Source organism: Coprinopsis cinerea (genome assembly GCF_000182895.1).
Source record: "Coprinopsis cinerea okayama7#130 chromosome 4 map unlocalized cont3.4, whole genome shotgun sequence".
Lineage (NCBI taxonomy): Eukaryota > Fungi > Basidiomycota > Agaricomycetes > Agaricales > Psathyrellaceae > Coprinopsis > Coprinopsis cinerea.
The window spans coordinates 738,132-758,618 of NW_003307541.1; the positions used below are offsets into that span (position 1 = coordinate 738,132).

A 20,487-nucleotide genomic window follows, 5' to 3' on the forward strand; every position below is an offset into this window, starting at 1 on the left:
GAGATTTTGATATAAAGGTGAGTAGTGTTGATCCCGTATGTGACTGTTCTTCTCTCTTTCAAGCCATCGACTCCTCAAGCTACGATGACTGCGAATGGCACTACCTCCACATCTAGACCCAGCTCCGGCTCCGGCTCAGCGCCCTTCGCCCTCCTGACAGCCTTCTCGGGTACACCCTTCAGCGGGAACCCAGCCGCTGTGGTCTTCCTCGATCCCGCTAATACACCAAGGAAGGCCTTGGAGGGGTTGGCGGGGAATTTTAATGCGCCGATGATTGCGTTTGTTGGGGCTGTCGACGATGGGTCTATTGTTAATTTGGGAGGGGAGGGCGGTGTAGGGGAAGATACGAAGAAGGAAGATGTGGGAGGGGAGGAGGGTGGTAGGAAGACGGAGGGGAGGAGGGTGGTGATCAAGACTTCCATCCGGTACCTCACCTATTCGGGCGTCGAGATCCCGCTGTGTGGGCATGCGAGTGTTGCTGCTGCTGGGGCTATCCTTCGACTTCCGTTCGTCCAGGATCTAGTTAAGAATGACGGCGGGGGTGTGAAGGTGGAGAGGGTAGAGTTTGAGACGTGGGCGGAGGGGAGGAAGGTGCCTGTTCGAGTTTATGAGGAGGGTACGTCGTCGGTTTTGGATTTGGTTTTTCGTTCCGTTGGTTGGCTTGATAGCTCCCTCTTGCTGGGTGTTCGTTCTTCTTGTCTTTTGACTCCTCCCCATCCTCCTCCCCCTCCTCCTCCCCATCCTTCTCTTTAACCCCATCCTCCTCCTCCCCATCCCTTCTCTTTAACCCCATACTAACACCACCTCTTCAACCCCGCTTTCTACACCCAGACAACAAAACCCTATACGAACTCGGCCTCCCCTCCGTCCCACCCGTGCCCCTCCCAAAAGACGAAGAAGATAGGATTAGGGCGTTCGTTGCGAGGGCGTTCGGGGAGAGGATTAGAGATATGGATCGGGATGTTGTGAGTGTGAGGAGGGGTGTTGGGGGTATGGAACACGGTACGTTACTGCTACCCTTTTCTCATTGAGAGTTGGATGGGGATGGTGGATAAGATGGATAGTGATAGTGATAGTGATAGTAATTTTGGGGCGTGGATGCTGATACGTTTTGTGTTTTGTGTTTTGTAGCGATCCTCGTCGAACTGGACCCCTCGGTCGGACTGGGAGATGCGGATGTGGATGTGAACGTTTTCGTACGTCCCTTCACCTCTTTCCCCTCCCTTGGATTCGCATTCACATTCTTGACCCCATCGTGGTATGCCAGACGGATTGCGGGTACACGCAGAACGTCATCACCTCCCTTCCTTCTCCCTCCCGCTCCTCCTGCTCCGGTGCCAACAACAACAACGACAACGACGACGTGCAGGCTAACAATAGCGTGCAACTTGAAGAAGGAAAGCAGCAATTCGACTACGTGTACCGGATGTTCAGCCCGCACGTCCCAGGAGGCGAAGACGCGGTGTGTGGGAGTGCGCAGTGTCTTTTGGCGCCGTATTGGTACGCCAAGCTTGCTCAGCTGGGGTGTCAGAAGGTCGTTCCAGGCAATCAGGTGACGAGTTACTCGGCGAGTCCTAGAGGGGGTGTGGTGAAAGTCGTTTGGGAGTCCGATAGGGATATCCCCCGGGATGGAGGAGGTGGTGGGGAGGAGAAGGAGAGGGTGCTTTTGAGGGGGGAGGTGGCGCTGTTGGCGAGTGGGGAGTGTTTCTTTTGAGCACTCGGATGAGAGAGGGAGATGTCCCTGCTTTGTGTGTGCGAGCGGTCGGAGCAGCGTAGCCTGAGGTTGACGTTTGTACGGCTGGATGTGGGGTGCCGGTGGAGGAGTGGGGATAGCGGACAGGACGGGTGAGCTAAGGCGAGGCTAAGCTTACATTGACTTATCCTAGTCGCAGGACACCGATGGACATTGGAGTCTTTGGAACATTTATGTTTTTTTCGGCTGTAGTATTACTATCGTTATCGTGCTCAACGGATTGGATAGGTGAAAGAAAGCGATCCCCTCCGCTGATGTCATCCCACTTCTGTCGGACAACTCGCGGGATGATAAGGAGTGTGTTGTTTTTCTGTCAGCCCGTGTAGGATTCGGTCACAGGACGGATAATGGATGGTTAAGGGGGTAGAAGGTGGTTAAGGGAGTGGAGGGTGCGTTATATTCAGCCTCCACGGCCGAGTAACGAGTTGTGAGGGCTCAAAAGGACTCCAATGCCTGTGTTTTGCGAGGTTCCATGATGCATCTGCATCTGCGGAACCCGGAGCGCGAGGGTGTTCTGTGGGCCTTGAAGCTTGGGGCTCGGGCCGTACCAAACTCTGAGGCCCGTATGGCTCGCCGTCGCGAAAACTTGAACGGGGCTGTTACCGTGGCAAGGGTTGTACATACGTTTCCGAATCCTGCATACTTCTCATCTCTGGCGATTAGGTCAGCAACGGAGACTACGGCCCTCTGGCCATGCTTCGAATTCCCTTCTCATCAGCATTAGATTTTTACTTCACCGGCTTGCGGCTTTCGACTCGACCGGAAAGCCTCCACTTTGAAGATCTCCATCTCCTGTCGAGCAACGTTCGCAACTCAATACAGAGCTTCGATCGCCATCCCCGTTTCGCAGCGAACAAACGGACTTATCAGTCATCACCCAACCGGGCCAAGAACCCTCCCTTTCGTAAACCTTTGGGCGTCTAACCGAGCGTCAATTTCACATCTTGGATGTGACTATATGCCCGGTAGGATAAATTCAGTTACCATAACACGGTCACAACAGGCTTAGTCTGACGTTCCGTGTCTCTGTCATCGCCAACAACGAGCGGTTACAGGCGGTTACCTGATGCTAAGTACTACATACACACACACACACAGTCGGTCGTCGTTCAGCGCCGCCTGGTCGGATGCTGTCGGCATTGTCTTGGCGGGGTGGTTTCCAAGCGTGTGCCGACGGCTCCAAGGACAGAACGCTGGGTTCTCCATGTGGGATTTTGCCCATCTCGAGGAAAGAAAGTCGAGATTAGGAAGGATGGTGCTCCACGGTGCGTATCATATGAATTGGGTGAACTAAGAACGCGTCTGCTGGAGATCGCCTGGTTGGTTGAGTGTGATGCGTCAGCCTCGTAGCCTGTAGTCTGAGGATGTGTTTGGATTTGCAAATGCATATGTGAGGAGGAATCGGCTGGCTGTGCCGGTTGAGGCTACGCAGAAACAGGTTGCATCTGAAGCAACTTCTGGTGTGGTTTCATTCTGTGCGTCGCGAAGGGGCTAGCATGTAGTAGCGTCGGGTGGCGTCTTATGCACACCTACATCTCGTCCCGCACCATGCCAACAGGGCCCATGACTCCCTACATACCTTCCAGAAGATGAACTTTGTCACCAGCATTGCGAATCAGAACACTTAACTGCTTATGTGTGCGCGTAGATGCTCGTCCTTGCCTGTATCAGAATCGTTCCTGGAATCCGCGTGCGACACGCCCGGCCATCATCTCCCTTGGCCTCTCGTGGATCGGCACCAGCATTCCATTCAGTTGGGTGTTCCTTCGCGATCAGAGGACTGGTCACTGGTTGAGAGGGTTAAAAGGCCAGTGCGAGGGACGGAGGTGGACCTACTCACTTCCCACCCACGCCTCGCCCTTCCCCTCGATCGACTTGCAGAATGCTCTTCAAGCCCGTTACCCTCCTTCGTAAGTCGTCGTCCGTTCCTATCCTTCTTGTTGGGAGATCCATTTCATCCTGACTCCCCGTCCTCCTTCGGAACCTTCGGAACCTTCGCAGTCGCCGCCTCCGCCGCCTTCCTGGGCAACGTCGTCCCCGTCGAAGCCCAAGTCCCCCGCGGAACGGTCATCCTCCGCGACTGGTTCGTCGACCTGATCCCCACTGTCTTCCCCAACACCACCACGCACTGGGTCAAGATCTTCGAGGATGGGACTTTGGCCGATGACATTGTTTGCCAGTTCAATACTCGTACGTTGAACAACAAGGCTGAGATGAGGGTGCGTGCGATTCGTGTTTCTTTCTATTCCTGCTGGGAGGGGGATTTTAAATGAGCGTTTGGGTTGTGGGTGGTGTAGGGCTTCTGGACTGCTATTAGCCACCAGATTGAGGATCGGATCTCGCAGTATGTCATCCAGCCTAAGAGTGCCGTCGCCTTTGCTGCGGATGATAAAGGGTGAGTCCCTCTTCTCCTCCCTCGCTCTCTTCCACGCCTAATAACACCTTCTGTGCCCTCTTAGTCGCGAGGGATGGGTCATCGCAACCGGCGACACCTGGTTGAGGACGAAGCAAGGGAGGTACCATGCTGGTGGAAGTGCCTCAGCCTGGGTCAGCGTCAAGTGGGATCATGCTAAGAAGAAGCGGGTCATCACTGAGTGGAAGGAAGTCAACACGCCTCCGAACTACCCCAACTACCCCTGGAACTGAAGCTAGTCCGCCCTCGGTAGCTGAGGTTCTCAACTGTCCCAAGCGCAGGCTAGCATATCCGGAGAACTGAAGGTCGCCTATGGACCTTGGAGCTAAAGTTTGCCTCGGGAGACAGTAGTATTTATTTCCTATTCGTATTGGTTGGCTTTCAATTAAGCCTTCAGTTTGTCGTCGTCTCGTAATACCTAATCTACCTACCTAACCGCGCTTGTTCTCTGTGTAATTGACCTTGCTACCTCGGAGGTCTGTCTTCACTTGAATTCGGTGTGGGGTCAAGATGGGATGGGGACTGCATGTCCTCAAGCTGAGCGAAGCCAAGCAGCCGAATGTTCGAGCCTCGACAAGAGCATTATTTTCCATCGAATGTCGGCTTCCTTCGTTTTAGGTTCCGCCTGGGTCGAGTCTGTAAGCAGTGCCTTTTGCATCCATTCTACGTATCTTGGAGAATTTATCACCGCAATTTTAAGCCCGACCTTCACCGTTCTCAATACAAGCGCGTTTCCTAAATCGTAGTCGCGACTGCTCCAATCGCCGAGCCTTGCGGAGAGGTGAGGTCGGTGTTCGTGAGTGCAGAATGCATCATGTCCTTTCAAAGTTCCATTCCTCCCTCAATGTTGCAGAGCACGGAGCTCAGAACAAAGCGACACGGATCTTCCGCAAAGGGCGTATTGCAAATTACCGGTGATTTATCGCGTACTCGGGCAGCAAGGAACACGGGGCGAACGGCGTGGGGGCACTTGGTTATTGTCATTAATTGAAGGACCGGATGATGTCATAGAAAAATAGCGGGCCTGACAGGCCAGCTCCTCGAGAGAATGTTCACTTCCAGAAGGAGGGGCCCGTATTCAAATATTCAAGTCCCATTTCCATCGTAGCGCCCATGCTCACAAGATCACACAAAGGACAGAGGCTTTCAAATGTTTTGGTTGTTATTCCATTACTGACGTGATAGTACTAAGTGATCGATAAGTATAAGGGAATACTTTGCGCGAAGAAAGCAAGGTGTGCAGCGAGGCAGCCAGTCAACTGGCTGGGTCCTACTTGAGAAAAAGGTATCGAAGGCGACGGAAGGCATATAGCAAGCGTAGAAACGAAAAGGGAACAAGGCGAAGCTATTAGCGGGCCCACTGGGCCAAGTAACTGTCAAAACGGGGGTAGCCAGATGTCGGCGGAAAGACGACTATAAACGAAGAGGTATGTGGAAGGTAGATGCACTGGGCGTTTAAAAGAACAGATGTTGATGCATGCAGCGACGAGGAGTTCGGAATGTGGGTGCGACTGAATACGAAAGATGCTGTGGAGACGATGCTGTGGATAATGCTGTGGATGCCAGGGTATGATGATGAGATAGAGCAATGTTACAGATGCTTGATTGATAGATGGAATCGATGGATGGCTGAGAGCGATTGAGCTTGAGGTAAGATGAATAATAATGTGGGTATGCTGGTTCATGCGCGTGATCGACAGCGCGGGTATTCGTTTGTGTGCGTCGAGTCGTGGTGGCGTGAGGGGGTATTGCAAGGTAGAAGGGGTATGTCGTAGCCGTGCAACGCGGGGTCGTGAAGATGCTCGTTACCCATGACCAGAGAAGCGTGTCTGGAAGAGGATATTTGGGCAAGTTCGTGAAGGTGGTCTGGCGCCGAAAGCTTGATAGGAGCTAGGCGCCAAATATCCGGAAAAGCATGGGCGCAAGGCGTCTGAGCTTATCCATAGAAGACCCTATTCAATTCAATCGATTAGTTTCCCGATCTTGAGCGGAGAAAGGTAAGAACAGAACTCACCCTCTCGAAGTGGTAGAGATGGGCTTGAAGTCAGTTCGTCCGCTCGAGACGAAGTGGTTGAGAACGGTTGGCCAGTCTTCCCGCTCGTCCCAGGTGATCTTGGCAGGGGGGTCAACCTCAACAGGCATAACCTGCGAAACACCCCCGCATTGGAGGATGACGATGAGAGCACCGATACCGCCGTTCTGTCGGCAGCGCTCTTCGCGGCGTTGGATGTCCTGGAGGACCAATGGGTCGCGGATGTAGCTCCTTGGAACGATGTGGGTCGAGGTAATGGAGAATCTGAAAGAGGAACGGGAGTCAGCTCCATATTCGTTTACGCGAAATGATGACGACATGTCTGGACCGCGGTGGAATGTAGAATGGAGTATGACGGAAATGGATACTCACCGACGATGCGAGTCAGCATGGTTGAGGTGGTTGAGCTCAATGAGCAAAGCGTTCTGGCGAACGTTGGCAGGGACGCGCTTGAGTTGGAGGGCTTGGAAGCCGGCCCAACCGAGGAGAGCGGAGTGTGCTGAAGTGAACTTTCGGAGGTTCTTGGCCAATTCCTCTCCATATCCAGCACCAGTTGCAGCAGCGGACGCTTTCGAGACTGAGGCGGCAGTGTGTTGGCAAATAGCCTTGTGGGAGGGCCAGTGGCTCTTTTGGCAGTCCTGTGAGCAGTACTGGGTGGTCATCTATGATGCAAGTATCCCTGTAAGACGGAGCCGCGCTAAAGGAGTGCAAGAGTCACTTACGCATCCTCCACAGAGCCGGAACTTGACGGAAGGAGTCTCGGGGACTCCGCAGGCATCGCAGATACGGTAGCCGCGTTGGCGTTGCGAGTGGGTGGGGGGAGTGTTGTAGTTGGCGGCGGCGGGCTGAGAGTAGTAGGCCATTGCGTTTCGTGGTCTGGTCGTCAAGAGTTGGGCGAGTGGTTATTGTCCGGTGCGAAGGTCGAAGACCAAAGAGAATAGGACGAGGAGAACCGTAACAACCGAAGGGAAGTTATCTTCGAGTCAATAATTGTGAGGCATTGCTGGCTAGTTATATACGATGGACCTGTATGTGTGAAAGGGTCAAAGTTAATTGTCAAGTGCAACACAAAAAGCGGACTTGCCAGGCAGAGATTTGGCCAAATGCGGATCGACGATCGAATCTGGCGCCGAATCTGGGAAGCGTGTCCGGAAAGGGGAGGGGCAGGAAATAGCGAGAAGTCGTCTGCCTGGGGCGAAACAAAAAAGCGTCGTGGTATCACTGACACGTTCTTTTTGTTTGAACGCCTGTCGACGGGACGAGGTCGATATTAGGCATGGGCAGGCCAGACTACAAGAACCGAGGCATCTGCTTCTTTGTTGTTCTTGTTTTTGTCATCCTTTTTGTTTTCCCCAGTGTGTGAGATGGCCTAAGGCACGCCATATGCCTGCAGGCAGAAACCCAGAGCGGACTGCCTATCTGCCATCATCGTCGATGGCTAAAGACAATAGTCGATACCGCTGGCAGTGACGCCTCCGAAGCATCTCGTCATGTGCCCTTCCCACAGGACAAAAAGCCGAATCAGGCTTAGAGTCAGTTTGCCTTATAAGGCAAGTTTGTCCGACGAGAGACAATTAGTACGTTCACGCTTCGACGAGTTCGACAGCTTCTTCAAAGCCGGGTAATTATCATCTCTACAGCATTCAAATGAATGACTAGCCACTCAGCTCCTAACAAAAGAGATATCGCCTGATAGTCGGGCGGTGGTGTGACCATCGAACGAGGACGGGCGCTTGGCGCTTCGCCCTCCGGGCAGATCGTTTGCCCTCCATGCGACATCCCCATCCAAGATTCTGACATCCTCACAACGATACTTATGCCTTCCTAGTTATCTGAGGGGGGCGCTTCCCTGGTAACCCGCCCCCGTCCTTCCCGACATCGACAGCCTTTGTTTTCGTAATACTTGTACACAACTATCCACAACAATTTCCCGATGCCTTCACAAACAACACTTTGAATCAAGTCACAACTGAGAGCTCTAACATGTCAAAAAGTGACTCTCCCCAGCAACCTTGAGTTGCTACTCCAATCCTTTTGCCGCCCTGCAACGATGTCTACCTTCCAAGTACAAGCCGACGGCTCCAGCCATCAACGAAGACCCTGAGCATCGCCTCCTCAGGTTCAAGGATCGTATCGGTGCCTGGTCTTTTAGCTTTGTTGACTCTTTTACTCTGGTTGCTTCATGAAAAACGTGTATCAACGATTTCCACCCCGCCACTCAAATCACCGAATAGAGCGACAACAAACGTACAAATTTACCGAAATTAAAAAAGGGCGCGCCCGGTGGACGACTCGGATCCATGGACCCACACCCGAAACTTGCCTAGTTTGGGCATAGTTTCTCCTCCAACGAAGATGATCATGCATCTCTTTCGCCCCGATGAAAGACACAGGGGTTAGGAAAATGAGGAACGAGGAGAATGCTGGGGATGGAGTAACCCTTAGGGATGTTGGAGTTTCAGATTGAATGCTTTGGAGTCGTCCGGCAGCGGAATGTTTGGGGAGTGAAGGCGCTTTTCTTCTGGGCTTGCATTGGGCTTGCAGGCGCTGACAACGGCTACCAAGTGTACACAAATGAAATTTTCTAAGCTTTCGAGAGACATACAATCACATACTGGAGAAGACCCGCTCAGTTGACAACACACGAAGCGCTCCCGGCGGGGCTTGCCCATGCACTTGCATATTACACGTTGCCTACTGAGGCCTACGGGTACCCCTCTCTCTGAAAGAAATTTTCTGTAACCCCATTTCCCAGACATCGAATCGCGAAGCTCCTTTTTGGACATCGAATGACAAACGAAGAGTCTTCACTCCTTTGTTCTCCGCGCCAGGCGCCCCATGAATTTTGCCTGGTCTGATTGAAAGGTCCTGGCGCTGTCCTATCTAACCTTACTTGCTCATGCGATTGCCTCGAGCCTGCGGAATAGCCGTCTTGGTGTTCCTGCCGAGCTGGCGCTTTGCTTCGAGGCCCGTGGAGCAAACGGAGAAAAGAAAGTAATCGCCGCTGGACGTGCTAAATTTCTGACTCGCCAACCATTCGTACCTGCATTGAAAATCTAGAAGCTTCGACGCCTCGAGGCATATCTTTGTCACCGAAACACTATGCCTAGAGGGACTCGTCCTTAAATAACATTAATATCTTTCAGACTACACATGGGCGCCACTTCCAATCGCCCGTTTGGCTTTACTTCGTCATCTTTACTCCTCTCGTCAGCAGTACTACTAGTATATCCTTCCCCGTCTTCGAAGACCTCCAACAGCCCAGTATGCGAGGAGCTCGGAAAATGGGCCATCTCACAGCCTCCGGAAAACCAAATCCAGTGAATTCCATTCATGACAGTTTTAGACTCTGATCATCCAATAGTCCTTGGGTGATTCGACTCCACTCTCTGTCCCTCATTCTGCGCCACGGTTTTACTGGTGTATTTCGTGAAAATTTCCAGAACCTCACCCTTTCCATGCGCACGGGAACGTACAGGCCAGGAAATTCAGCATTGCGGTATGTTTACGGGAACGTTGGGAAAAATCATTCATCGAACCGAGGAACGACGATGAATAATTCGATCTTGATCCCGCGGAGGTATCCTACTGCTGTGCTGGCCAGTCCTTGAGGTTGGAACTAAGAGATACACTGGGAGAGGACAAAGGCCTTAGACAGGGGACGGAACTACTTGAACGACCACCTGCCACACGCCGATTCTTGGCGCGTCTGGCAGTAGTGTTGAATGGAAAATTTCATCTCGTGTTTCAGGCTTCACTGGTCACTTTTGGTCTGATCTAATTACACTGCCTCCCGCGAGAGATCATACGCCGCTTTTCTCTCGCATACAACACCTACCAAGACGAACGACCTTGGTCTTCTTCAGCCCTTGTTCCTCGTAAGGACGCCGAGGGCCGGGAACGGCCCGGGCTGGGCGCTTAAATACAGTTGGTTGGTATTAATGCCAAGCTGCCCTGTTTCCAGGTCGTTCGGGTCTTTACGTGTGGGAAGCACTTGCCTTTCGCGACGCCTTCTTTACAATTCAGTGACTCTTCACGAAGTCTCAAGACAACATACCTATTCCACTCGTAGAAAACCCGTTGAATTCAAATCTCCAAATAGTTACCCCGCCCAGATTCAATTCAACCAGGAGTTTATTCCTGATGGTAGCGGTACCTACACTGCGCCTACATCGATTGAGAAGGTAAGGGTTACATCGTGGATGGACATGTACTGAAAATAGCATTATCCGAATGGGGCTTTCTCGCAGAGTTGTGAAACCCACGAGGCCTTCAGCCTAAAGTAGGTCCGCCTACATAGCTTTGTGACTGAATTGCAGGTTTACCCCAGCACCCCCTATTCGACCCACCCTGTCTCTTCGGGAGGAACGCGGAGAGAGAAACTGTGTCTCACTCCGAGTCTCATGATCCTCTGAAGCTTGAAAGGGATATATGTACCCATCTCTGGACTGGACCGTTCCTTAGACGCTCGGATGAAGCCGATGGTACGCTTGCTATATCCCAAAAGCAGACTCCGACGACCTAACTCAATTAGTACCAAATGCAAGCAGAAATCGATCGCTAGCTAGAAAAATTCGCTTGCCCCGACTGGAAGCTGAGCGCGAGTGCTTGATACCTATCTGATCGTAAAGTACAAGACGAAAGGCGCCATGAGGCGGATGGTGGGCGCGTTCGTTGCATCACGTACAGACACGGTGTGCCCACAGTCACGATTTCAGCTGTTTTCCAGTGAGCTGCTCTGTGGCTCTTGAGAGGAGATGGGGTGGGGAACAAGACGTTGTCGCCTGTACCGACTCGGAAAGAAGAGCGTGCGTGGAACTCGGAAGTGTCTAGACCACATGCACGTTGGTTAGATAGGCTATTAGACGCCCAAGGTCAAACACAAGGTCTAAACGGCTTTTGTCGTTGCTTCTCGGGTATCCAGCACCGTGAAACGTACACCGCCGCTCTGATGTATGGGAGCATCGACGGCAGTGACGGCGGTCAAACGGAGGCGGAGAGGTGAAGCAAACAGCGGAAACCCAGTTGGAAAGTTGAACGCGCACGGGGGAGCGAGCCGACGCCTGCTTGTTTACAGCCACATCTACTGTTTGCAAAAAAGATAAAGTAACAGTGGCGAGGCGCTCGGACGGGTAAGAACCCCGGGTGGTGTCTGTCTACCTATTCAATCAACGTACTGCGTGTGAGTTACGAGTAAGTAAACAATGTGCACCTACAATGTCAATTCAAATGGTAGCGGCGACGGCGTGGCGGCGGCGGAGATTGAGGAACCTAATTAGACGATAGGTGGGTCGGTCAACGAAATCTGAAGCCACTGGTCTGCAGTGTGTGCGTGTAGGCACAGACGGGAGATTTCGTTACTGATATTCGGTGTAATAACCGTCGTTGATTTCTCGCACATCACGTACTCCGAGGAATTCGTACACCAAGCGTGAAATCAACGGTTTGTGGGTGCTTTGTGGGCCAACCTTTGGTATAAGAGATATCCCTTTGTACGCGTAGGAGATAGGGTGTGTGGTTTGAGAGATGAAGGATGCAGTCTCCATGGAATCGAATACATAGCGAGCTTGGGAAAGGGGACGGAAATAGATTTGGAGGGTGGGCTAATGTGAGAGAGGCGCTCTGTATTGGAGCAACCACGAGATGGGTTTGTACGATCCGGGCGAAGAGAACAGATTGAATGGGAAGGCGAAATCGAAATGGGGTCTCAGGACATCGGTCAATCGTTCACCACGGGTTGCCCCGCGGAAAATGTGATTCGAGTCTGTCGAGTATGAGTATGAATACATAACCCGAGGTCAAATTGCACTACTTCTGAACTCGAGACGATCTACGCTATCTAATCAAATGCGCATCATCTCGAAGTGTGACAAGTGCAAGCTCGCATCCTCCTCTTCGATCTTGACTCTCACTTCCCACGCTGTTAGTCCTCGCCCCTCCCCCTCATCCTGCTCCTCCTGTTTGACATTCTCCTTATTACTTCCACGACCGGAGGCACCCCCAACATCCTCCCTCCGACCACCAGACCCACCCTCGCCCCTCTCAGCCTCTTTATCCCACGGCCTCGCAGCCACAACCCTCTTCGCAATCTCCTCTGGCAGCATATCGATCTCCCACTCCAACAACCACTTTGTATCCCCCGCGATATCCTCGAGGCGGTTCAGGTTCTTGAGGTGGTACTCGAAGCGTTTGTCGTGGATGGGTGCGACGGAGAGTTTGCGCCAGGCGAGGATGTCGCTGCGCATTGTGTGGATTGTGTTTTCGATGCTGCGGGTTTAAATCATTGGTAAGCGGTTCGAAGGTATATGGCGTGGGGTCGATCCTACCTTTGAGCGGCTTTATGGATTTTGCGAATTCGTTTACTTGCTTCTTCAAGGTTTGGTCCTTTGATGGCAGCCAATTTGCGCCTATCTTGAGTCCTTTTTAGCTACGATAGCGTTGCGACGAGGTGATTATGTGGATACTTACGCTTTCGTGCACGCGTTCGAGACATTTCGTTCGCCAGAGAGCTGGCCTTAAGGGAGAGTGTTGTGGGAGCGACTTCGACGATGAAGGTAAGGAGGAAGAGGTTTGTCAACCACCGCCCGGATGGATTGGCTGAAGTTGGGCTGGCGGTCGAGTTTCAAATTGAAGCAGCTTTCCGCACGATGACTATTTACAAGGGAGATGCTGAAACGCTGTACTTGATGTAGGAGAACGTGCTTCAATACATCGTTTTCGGAGATGTTCATTGAGCCTTTTTCTTCCCTCGACGCCGTTTACGTTTTTTCGCTTGACCTTCTCGAGCTCGCGTTTTAGGCCGTCGAGCTGCTCCTCGACAATTTCGAGGCAATAACAAGTATCGCCGTACGGCCTGTCGTCCTCGTATCCGACTATGTTGGGTGAAAGGTCGTGTCAGAAGATTCCACCAGTGACCTGATAATTAGGTTAACGCTCACACATCTGGTTTATGGCTGGGTCGTTCTCAGAGTTGGGCCTTTGCAAACTATGGGGATTTGGATGGAAGTTGCAGTTATCCTTCCTTAATCCGTCTAAAATCGTTCCCGCCTTTAAGGACTTCTCATCCAATGTCTCACTTGCCTGCGTGAACGGATGGAGATCTCAAAGTCGATCCCTACTAAATTGTGGAGCCTAAAACACGGGAAAATTGCGGATTTAGGACTTGGATTGGGGTAAAGTATGACATATAGTGTGTCTTTAAGCTAAGTCTCAAACGCAGCAATGGCCGCAATCGTCCTCGTCCATGTCATCGATATCCCATTGAATAGTCTCCTTGACTTCGGCCAACCGTCCATCAAGCTCGTCAAAGTCAGCCAACATATCCTCGCATCGGGTAATAGTGCCCTCATATTTGCAGTACTTCTCCCATTTCTTGATGTGCGCCCTTGCCTGGAGAAGAGACTTCTCTGCCTTTTGAATCGAAGCCATGGCGGCATGGAGGTGTTCGTGACCAGGTTTCATCTCTTCGTTTCCAGTGGCTTTCGCTAGGCAATTTTAAGACTTGGATTCTATATGATGCTATTCAGAGACATTTACCAGTTTTATTCGTCGCCTTGGGCATTTTTGCAGGGTTTTGTATGCCTGGACGTGAGGGATAGAGTTTAGGAGCGTTGGGCCGTTTCCTCCTCCGAGTCGGCTGACGGGCCTCGCTCGGAGTCTGATGACCTAACGCTTTCCCACGTGGCTCGGCTCGAGCGGCTTGCAGACGATTCCAGATCTTGTGGGTTCACCATTATCCACCACAACATACCAGGTGCGCTCCTCGTCGCCGTCGTCGTCCACTACAACCCTCTTCAACGCTCATCTCTCTAGAATGTCTAGGACAGCTACTGCAGCAGGACCATCGACGTCGGCGCCCAACGATGGCTCCCGAACTATAACGATCACCAACGTCCCAACCAACGAGGGCGGCGACGACATTATACCTGAGGAGGATGGCCCAGTTGGAACGCTCAGACTGAGAGCAGCGCGGACGCGGACTGGACCAAGGGTGACATGGGATGAGGACGTTGTCGATAACGAGCACGCTGGAAAGAAGAAATCCAAAAGTACGTCGTGAAAGCCATTGCACACCGACCTTGATTTGCTGACTCGGTTCTAGTTTGCTGCATATTCCGACCAACAAGAGATTTCGGAGAATCTTCTTCCTCAGATTCAGACTCTGACTCGTCTTGCGACCATGACCATGACCGGGAAGAGGGTCCTTCAGGGGAAGGTTCAAGTTCGAACAGACCACGGCAGGGGCCTATGCAGATCCACGATTGTTGTGACTCAGACGACGATAAAAACGCGTATGAGCGACTGCCTAGCTATCAGAGGAAGAAGATAAAGGCTAAGCGGAGAGCAGGTCGGTTTTCGTCTTTGTATGAAAGTCAGGATGCTCATACGCTTTAGCGTGAATACAGAAGCCCTCAAGGCCGCCCAGCAGTGAACCTCCAATGATTACCCCCTACGACTGGCCACCCAGCACTTCTACTTGTACATTCGCTTAATCCCAACCCGACGTGTACATTAGCTTCCCGAATCGAACAGCTGTTGACCCCCTTACAAACCGCCGTCTGCTGCAACCCCTGCTGCTTCCAATCTCGACTACAATCACTGGATCGACGTCAGCTAGGTCAGTCAGCTTTTGATCCAGCTCAGTAAGTGCTGGTCTGAGTGACCTGCGAACAGCCATATTAACCCGGAAGATCTCGATGTCCTTCAGTCGGCATGACCCTACGCTTGCCCGATTTGTCCGCCGTCCCATGCTTTTCGAGAGGCGCGCTGGTCGGCCACGTCGCCACAGATAGCATAGCTCAAGACTCGTTTATCATGGCTGGCGACAACGGCATCACCCTCTCATGGGACCATGTATAGCGAGCACGGGGAGCCGACGTGGGTCTATCGATCGTTCTCCACACCTTTTCTACTTACATGCGAGTCGCAGAAGCAAACGCAAATTAAATCTTGACTGCTGGACCTCATCAGGTTGGAGGTCTATGGTATTTCGTATACCGTCGCACCAGCACCATTCATATCATGCCTAGACAGGCGGGTCCTTGGGGTAAGAGGCACCGGCACTGATCCAATGCGGTCCAGGGCATGCATGGAATGTAAGTGGCTTTTGAAGCAAGGGGCGCCCGCGGATTGGTATTCCACCGATAGCGCCTCGCTAGCTGTTCGAGTAGGCATTCCTCCTGAACACATGGAGCCACTCGTTTTGTTACGATCGAGACTACGACGTTATCCGCCGTCCAACGGTCTAAAGTCGAGACAACCCGCCCATTTTCGAACCGTATTAAAAGCCAACCGACACGCCCCATTCCTTTCTCAGACCACGTCCCTCTAGTCCCCGAGCCGTAGACGGCTTTGGTCCCCCTCGTGTGCGGTATCTCCCCTTCCCACTTGGCTCTCTTGCATTGTTGCCGACGCAACACAATCTGCGTACTCCACTTGTCTTCAATTCTAGAATCTACGATCAAGACCCTACGATTTCAGGATACGGGTAAGACCCGAAATTCTCATATAAACGCGTGATGGACGCTTATGTTGATTTTATATTTTGGCCTTTGCCTTTGGTCAACCTAGGAGATAGTTAACGCTTCACCACCATCGAATTGAACACGCCTGAGCCACCACAATGACCATCGAAGTCAACCCTGTTCCACCTCAAGCCGACGGCGTCGAGGCCAACGGAACCAACGCCAGCCAAACAGTTCCGGCCACTGGACCCACCACGCATCCCAACGGCCTACCCGTCTCGCACGTATTCGACGTCGACCCGCACACAGGTTTCATGGCTCCTCAACCTCCTATCCCGCGCCTCCCCGAGCAATGGGAGCAATGGGAGGCCATGCTCGACGCAGCGACCGACAGCAAACTCCAATGTGGCGACAAAGTCGGACTGACGGAAGTGGAGGCTCAAGCATCCGAGTCTTGGCGGGCCCAAATTCGAACGGTATGTCACCTTTTGATCGTCCCTCTGATGGAACCACGCCGTGCTTATCATGTTTTCCGCTCCTTCTTTCCATGTGTCTGTTCTCCATGGCGTTGGGACTATAGATGCCTATCTTGCCTTTGTCGCCTGAGGTGCTGGCGTCACCAGTGTTGCTCCGGAGGGCCCATTTGGTGCTTTCGTTCCTGTTGCATTTCTATGTGCAGACGCTGCCCCCCCATGATCCTGTCGTCGTTCCTCGCTCCATCGCCCTCCCCATCCTCCGCGTTTCCAAAGCGCTCGACATCCCGTCCCTCCTCACCTTTTCCGACACGGTTCTGTACAACTGGGACTACAAGCAGACGCCGCCGAAAGGGGAGGATGGAGGAGCAGCGGAGCCAGCGACTCAGCTCGACAACATTCGGTCTCAGACGATGTTCACCGGCTTGGTGGACGAGGAAGAGTTCTACATGTGTTCGGCGAGGATCGAGTTGAGGGGTGTGGAGGCGCTCGAGTTGATGCGGCAGACGATGGACGAGATGTTCGTGGGCGACACTATCGCCGTTCGACGTATCTCCGACTACCTCAAGTCCATGGCCAACGTCATCAACGAACTCAAGACCCTCCTCCTCGACGTGCGCAAGCAGTGCGATCCCGAAGTGTACTATAACCAAGTACGACCCTGGTTCCGCGGCGAGGACTCGGATATCAGGAAGAGGAAGTGGGTGTACGAAGGCGTCGACGAAGATCCGGAGCTCTCCCACCCGCTCGAACTGTCCGGTCCAAGCGCAGGCCAAAGCTCCCTCGTCCACGTCCTCGACGTCTTCCTCGGTGTCGACCACCAATCCAAATCCCCCGACAAACCCTCTTTCATGTCGCGCATGCTCACCTACATGCCGCGCAACCACCGCCTCTTCCTCAAGCACCTCTCCGCCAACCCGCGGCCTCTACGCGAGTTTGTCGTTTCGGCGGGCGACGAGGAGTTGTTGGAGACGTACAACAAGACGGTGTTGGCGTTGAAGGAGTTTAGGGATGCGCATATGATTATTGCGACGTTGTATATTGTGGGGCCGGCGAGGAGGGCGGCGAGGGCTGCGCAGGAGGCGTTGTTGGGTGGGAGGGAGTTGCCGGATTTTGGGGAGCCTTTGAAAGGCACTGGAGGGACTGATCTCGTTAAATTCTTGAAGGATACGAGGAATAGGACTGGTGCCGCTATGATTTCCGACCATTGATTGGGTAGGATTGATTTCCTTTTGAACGTATCGCAACTTTTAAAAGCATTTTGCTATGACATTTTCTTCCTACGTAGATCACACTCGCCTTGTATTACTGGTATCCTTCATGTCTCTGTTTATGACTTTCACGACGAATTATGGTCTCTCTCGAAAATAAGAAATCTGTACATTATCCACATCGATCTCTCCGAGTGAGGTATTTGGCTATGGGGAGTCGTTTCCACTCGGCTACATACTGGATTGGAGGAAGGACTAAGCGCCGGTGTATGCCAAGAGACGTGCTTAAGTCAGCCAAGGGACAAAGACTAAACCTAACCCTAATCGAAGATCCACCACTCGCTCTAAGTTCGGAACTCACTACTCCAGTGCCTATGTACTTACTAGAAGGGCATTTTCAGGTTCAATCATGATTTATGTCACACTGGTATTCGGTGATGTCAATCACTGTGCGGTACAGATAGATTCTCGTAACGCCGACCGCCAGACACGCGACAAGGATGAACAGAGAGCTAATGATGGAAAACATAACAAGATATTCGTGGATTACATCCCAGCGTAGAACACAACTAATCATCCTCTGTTAGATCAATCACCATGTCGTCTTCCGGTATCCCTTCCTCCTTCACCTCCACCTTCGCCTCGACATCCTGAGGCAAGTAGGCAGCATACATGCTCTTTACCCCCTCATATTGCGTTATCTCTTCCTTCAATTTGGAAGCCTCCTTCTTGATGCCCCTGATTCTCCCTTCGCACACCCTCAGCCTATTCTCCAGCGCCTGATCGTTGACCGGCTTCTCCGCCTCCGCGCCTTCCTCCAGTTTGACCTTCTTCACAGACCGATGATACGCCCGAGAGGTATCTCTAAGCTTGGTCAACAGCTTCCTCTCTGTCTCCCTCTGCCCAAGCTCTTCTTCGACCCGCTTCAACTTCCGTCGAAGGTCGTGAAGTTCCCGCTGAGCCTCGTTGAAAGCGCCGGGAGCTATAAGTGCCATGTCGGATAGTTCGGAAACGGCAGACGAGTTCTCTTCGGTTTTCACGGTGATCGTTCCGGTTTTGGCGCCGTGTGGGGCTACGGGCCCGGTAGGCGATTCAGAGGTGCCGATCAGGGTCGGGTTAGAAGACGAGCGAGATGGAGTAAACATGTCTGCGTCGGAGGAAGGGGCCTCTGGTTGTCCAGTCTGGCTTCTAGACGGCAATTCATCCCCTACCTGGCCCACTCCTGAAAAGGATGGGTTCTCGGATGGGCATCGGGTGTCCTGGTTCAACTCAGCGCTAATTGTAACCTCCCCGTCGTTCATGTCATCGTCATCTTCTTGGAGATCTAGTGGTCCGAGATGTGTGCGGTCTACTAACATAGATGAGGACGTGGGACGAACCTGTAGTTCTCGAGTTCGAAATGGCCCTTTCTGGGGGTGGAGAAATTGGCGAAGTTCGGTCCCGGGAATGGTCAACGGTGGGTAAGGTTGGTTCTGTGTTCCAAATACGTTAGACGATCTTGCCGGGCTCACCATATGGTAACTTACCAGGGCTAACTGAAGGGTTGAAGCCGTGATGAACTGAGGAGGGAGTTAGAATAAGGCTTGAATCTTGAGAATTCTAGTCTAACCTTCGGATTCGGAAAGATACATGGAGTCCATCGAGTCTGCTCGAGGACGCTTCTGAGGCAAAACTGAAGTCGAGTCTTCTTCCAGAAGAGAGTCGCCATCCACTCCAGGAGATTCCTGTTGGGGACTGTCCTGGTTCGATATCGGTTCCTCCTCTTCAGTAGCATCGGACCAGTACTCCGTGGGGTCCCATTCGGATTCTGTCTCGACCACAGAACCACAGTACTCAGAACCAGACATGTCGTCCTCCTCATCCGAGTCGTTCAACATCTGCAGTTCCCAGTCATCGTCGTCCTCTTCGTCGTCGAGAAGAGGAGCCGAGGGGTTCAACACCCCGGAGATGGAATGTTCTGCCTGACGTCGCGCTTCACGCATGGGTGGCGCGACTTTGGCAATGTGGTACTTCTCGAGGAACGCTATCACCCTATTTCAGTACCACGGACCAAAGATTTCCAGGTTGTGGTACCCACCTCTCGGTCGATACATGAAGACGAAGGTGACGAGAGGTCTTTTGTAATCGTGATAATCATACCAGATCCTAGAATCGTCTTCAACTTTCTCTTCCTTGTCCTTTTCCCCTTTTCGCTTCCCTGCCTCTCCCGACTGTGTAGCAGGATTGGGTGGATCTCGAGGTGGTGACTGAGGTGGTGGAGATGCAGGTTTTTGTTCAAGTTTGGCAGGCTTCAACCTTTATGCAAAACGATATGGAGTGAACTGTCAGTCACCGCGGACACTAGATATTGTAGCTGTTTTCAAAATGGGATGGATCTATCCTTGAAATCATTTTCAAAATCGTGTGGATTGCCATTTGGCTCATTTTCATAATCGCGACATTAGTTCCACGTGAGTCACGGATTCCTAAAAACGGTCTCCATCAGATCCAACCCGCGAACATCGTCCCAAACGGGTGACGTGGGTGCGCCCTCGGCGCTAAAGTCCGCCCATTCCCCCGAAGTGAGTCCCAAAGTGGAACTTGGCATGACACCCCCCGCCTCCCTCCCGCCATCAACCCCAGAACGTCGCGACGCCCGAGCAACGCGAGTCCCAAAGGAGAATAAACAGGCTCGTGCCGGTTCTTCTCTGCCCAATGTAGCTTCTCTGCCCAATATAGTCTAGAGGTTCATTCAGCTTCTTCTCAGCCCAATATAGTAAGTAGTAAGAGGAGTTGTATTCCAATGTTGCAACTACGTCCGATCAAAGTGGCATGTCTTCATCCGGGCCTAGTAGGCGAGGCCTCCACCAGAACAAACCCACTCTTTCCCTCGAATGTGCCCAGTAATTCCCTGATGTTTCCCCATCTTTTGTGCGCACGCTCGACCATTTTCCTGCGTATTGCCGCCTGACGACGGGCGTATGCGATTTTCCCATCCCTAGCCTTTTTCAACCTCTCCACCTCCGACTCCCAAACCTGCCTCACTTCGCTGAACTCTGAGGGGGCAGGCGTAATAAAGCTCTCGTTCTCGAGGCAACGCCGAGCGCGATCGTCCCACCTCGCAGCTTCCCATTCCCAAAACACAACCACCCTCCGCATCTC

The 20,487-nt window shown here is 52.5% G+C and overlaps 8 protein-coding genes across 8 annotated transcripts; 4 read left to right on the forward strand and 4 right to left on the reverse strand.

The window, feature by feature from the left end:
• Window positions 1-84: 84 nt before the first annotated feature.
• CC1G_09097 (hypothetical protein) lies at window positions 85-1,714 on the forward strand (the record flags this gene model as incomplete). Its single annotated transcript, XM_001838417.1, has 4 exons — window positions 85-616; window positions 832-1,002; window positions 1,132-1,196; window positions 1,268-1,714. 4 exons carry the CDS (start codon window positions 85-87, stop codon window positions 1,712-1,714), a joined length of 1,215 nt encoding a protein of 404 aa, XP_001838469.1.
• A 1,921-nt stretch (window positions 1,715-3,635) lies between these two features.
• CC1G_12394 (hypothetical protein) lies at window positions 3,636-4,399 on the forward strand (the record flags this gene model as incomplete). Its single annotated transcript, XM_001838418.1, has 4 exons — window positions 3,636-3,663; window positions 3,755-3,972; window positions 4,051-4,148; window positions 4,213-4,399. The coding sequence occupies 4 exons, from the start codon at window positions 3,636-3,638 to the stop codon at window positions 4,397-4,399; spliced, it is 531 nt and encodes a 176-aa protein (XP_001838470.1).
• A 1,703-nt stretch (window positions 4,400-6,102) lies between these two features.
• Window positions 6,103-7,061, reverse strand: CC1G_12395 (hypothetical protein; the record flags this gene model as incomplete). Its single annotated transcript, XM_001838419.1, has 4 exons — window positions 6,103-6,118; window positions 6,181-6,462; window positions 6,571-6,860; window positions 6,921-7,061. 4 exons carry the CDS (start codon window positions 7,059-7,061, stop codon window positions 6,103-6,105), a joined length of 729 nt encoding a protein of 242 aa, XP_001838471.1.
• A 4,980-nt stretch (window positions 7,062-12,041) lies between these two features.
• On the reverse strand, window positions 12,042-12,443 carry CC1G_12396 (hypothetical protein; the record flags this gene model as incomplete). The annotated part of the gene is made up of 1 exon (XM_001838420.1): window positions 12,042-12,443. One exon carries the CDS (start codon window positions 12,441-12,443, stop codon window positions 12,042-12,044), a length of 402 nt encoding a protein of 133 aa, XP_001838472.1.
• A 964-nt stretch (window positions 12,444-13,407) lies between these two features.
• On the reverse strand, window positions 13,408-13,759 carry CC1G_12397 (hypothetical protein; the record flags this gene model as incomplete). The annotated part of the gene is made up of 2 exons (XM_001838421.1): window positions 13,408-13,682; window positions 13,735-13,759. The coding sequence occupies 2 exons, from the start codon at window positions 13,757-13,759 to the stop codon at window positions 13,408-13,410; spliced, it is 300 nt and encodes a 99-aa protein (XP_001838473.1).
• A 252-nt stretch (window positions 13,760-14,011) lies between these two features.
• CC1G_12398 (hypothetical protein) lies at window positions 14,012-14,914 on the forward strand (the record flags this gene model as incomplete). Its single annotated transcript, XM_001838422.2, has 4 exons — window positions 14,012-14,246; window positions 14,300-14,545; window positions 14,666-14,840; window positions 14,872-14,914. The coding sequence occupies 4 exons, from the start codon at window positions 14,012-14,014 to the stop codon at window positions 14,912-14,914; spliced, it is 699 nt and encodes a 232-aa protein (XP_001838474.2).
• A 906-nt stretch (window positions 14,915-15,820) lies between these two features.
• Window positions 15,821-17,346, forward strand: CC1G_12399 (Bna2p; the record flags this gene model as incomplete). Its single annotated transcript, XM_001838423.1, has 2 exons — window positions 15,821-16,138; window positions 16,243-17,346. 2 exons carry the CDS (start codon window positions 15,821-15,823, stop codon window positions 17,344-17,346), a joined length of 1,422 nt encoding a protein of 473 aa, XP_001838475.1.
• Window positions 17,347-17,915: 569 nt separating this feature from the next.
• On the reverse strand, window positions 17,916-20,484 carry CC1G_12400 (hypothetical protein; the record flags this gene model as incomplete). Its single annotated transcript, XM_001838424.2, has 6 exons — window positions 17,916-18,670; window positions 18,726-18,818; window positions 18,873-18,905; window positions 18,956-19,369; window positions 19,424-19,641; window positions 20,204-20,484. 6 exons carry the CDS (start codon window positions 20,482-20,484, stop codon window positions 17,916-17,918), a joined length of 1,794 nt encoding a protein of 597 aa, XP_001838476.2.
• Window positions 20,485-20,487: the final 3 nt, after the last annotated feature.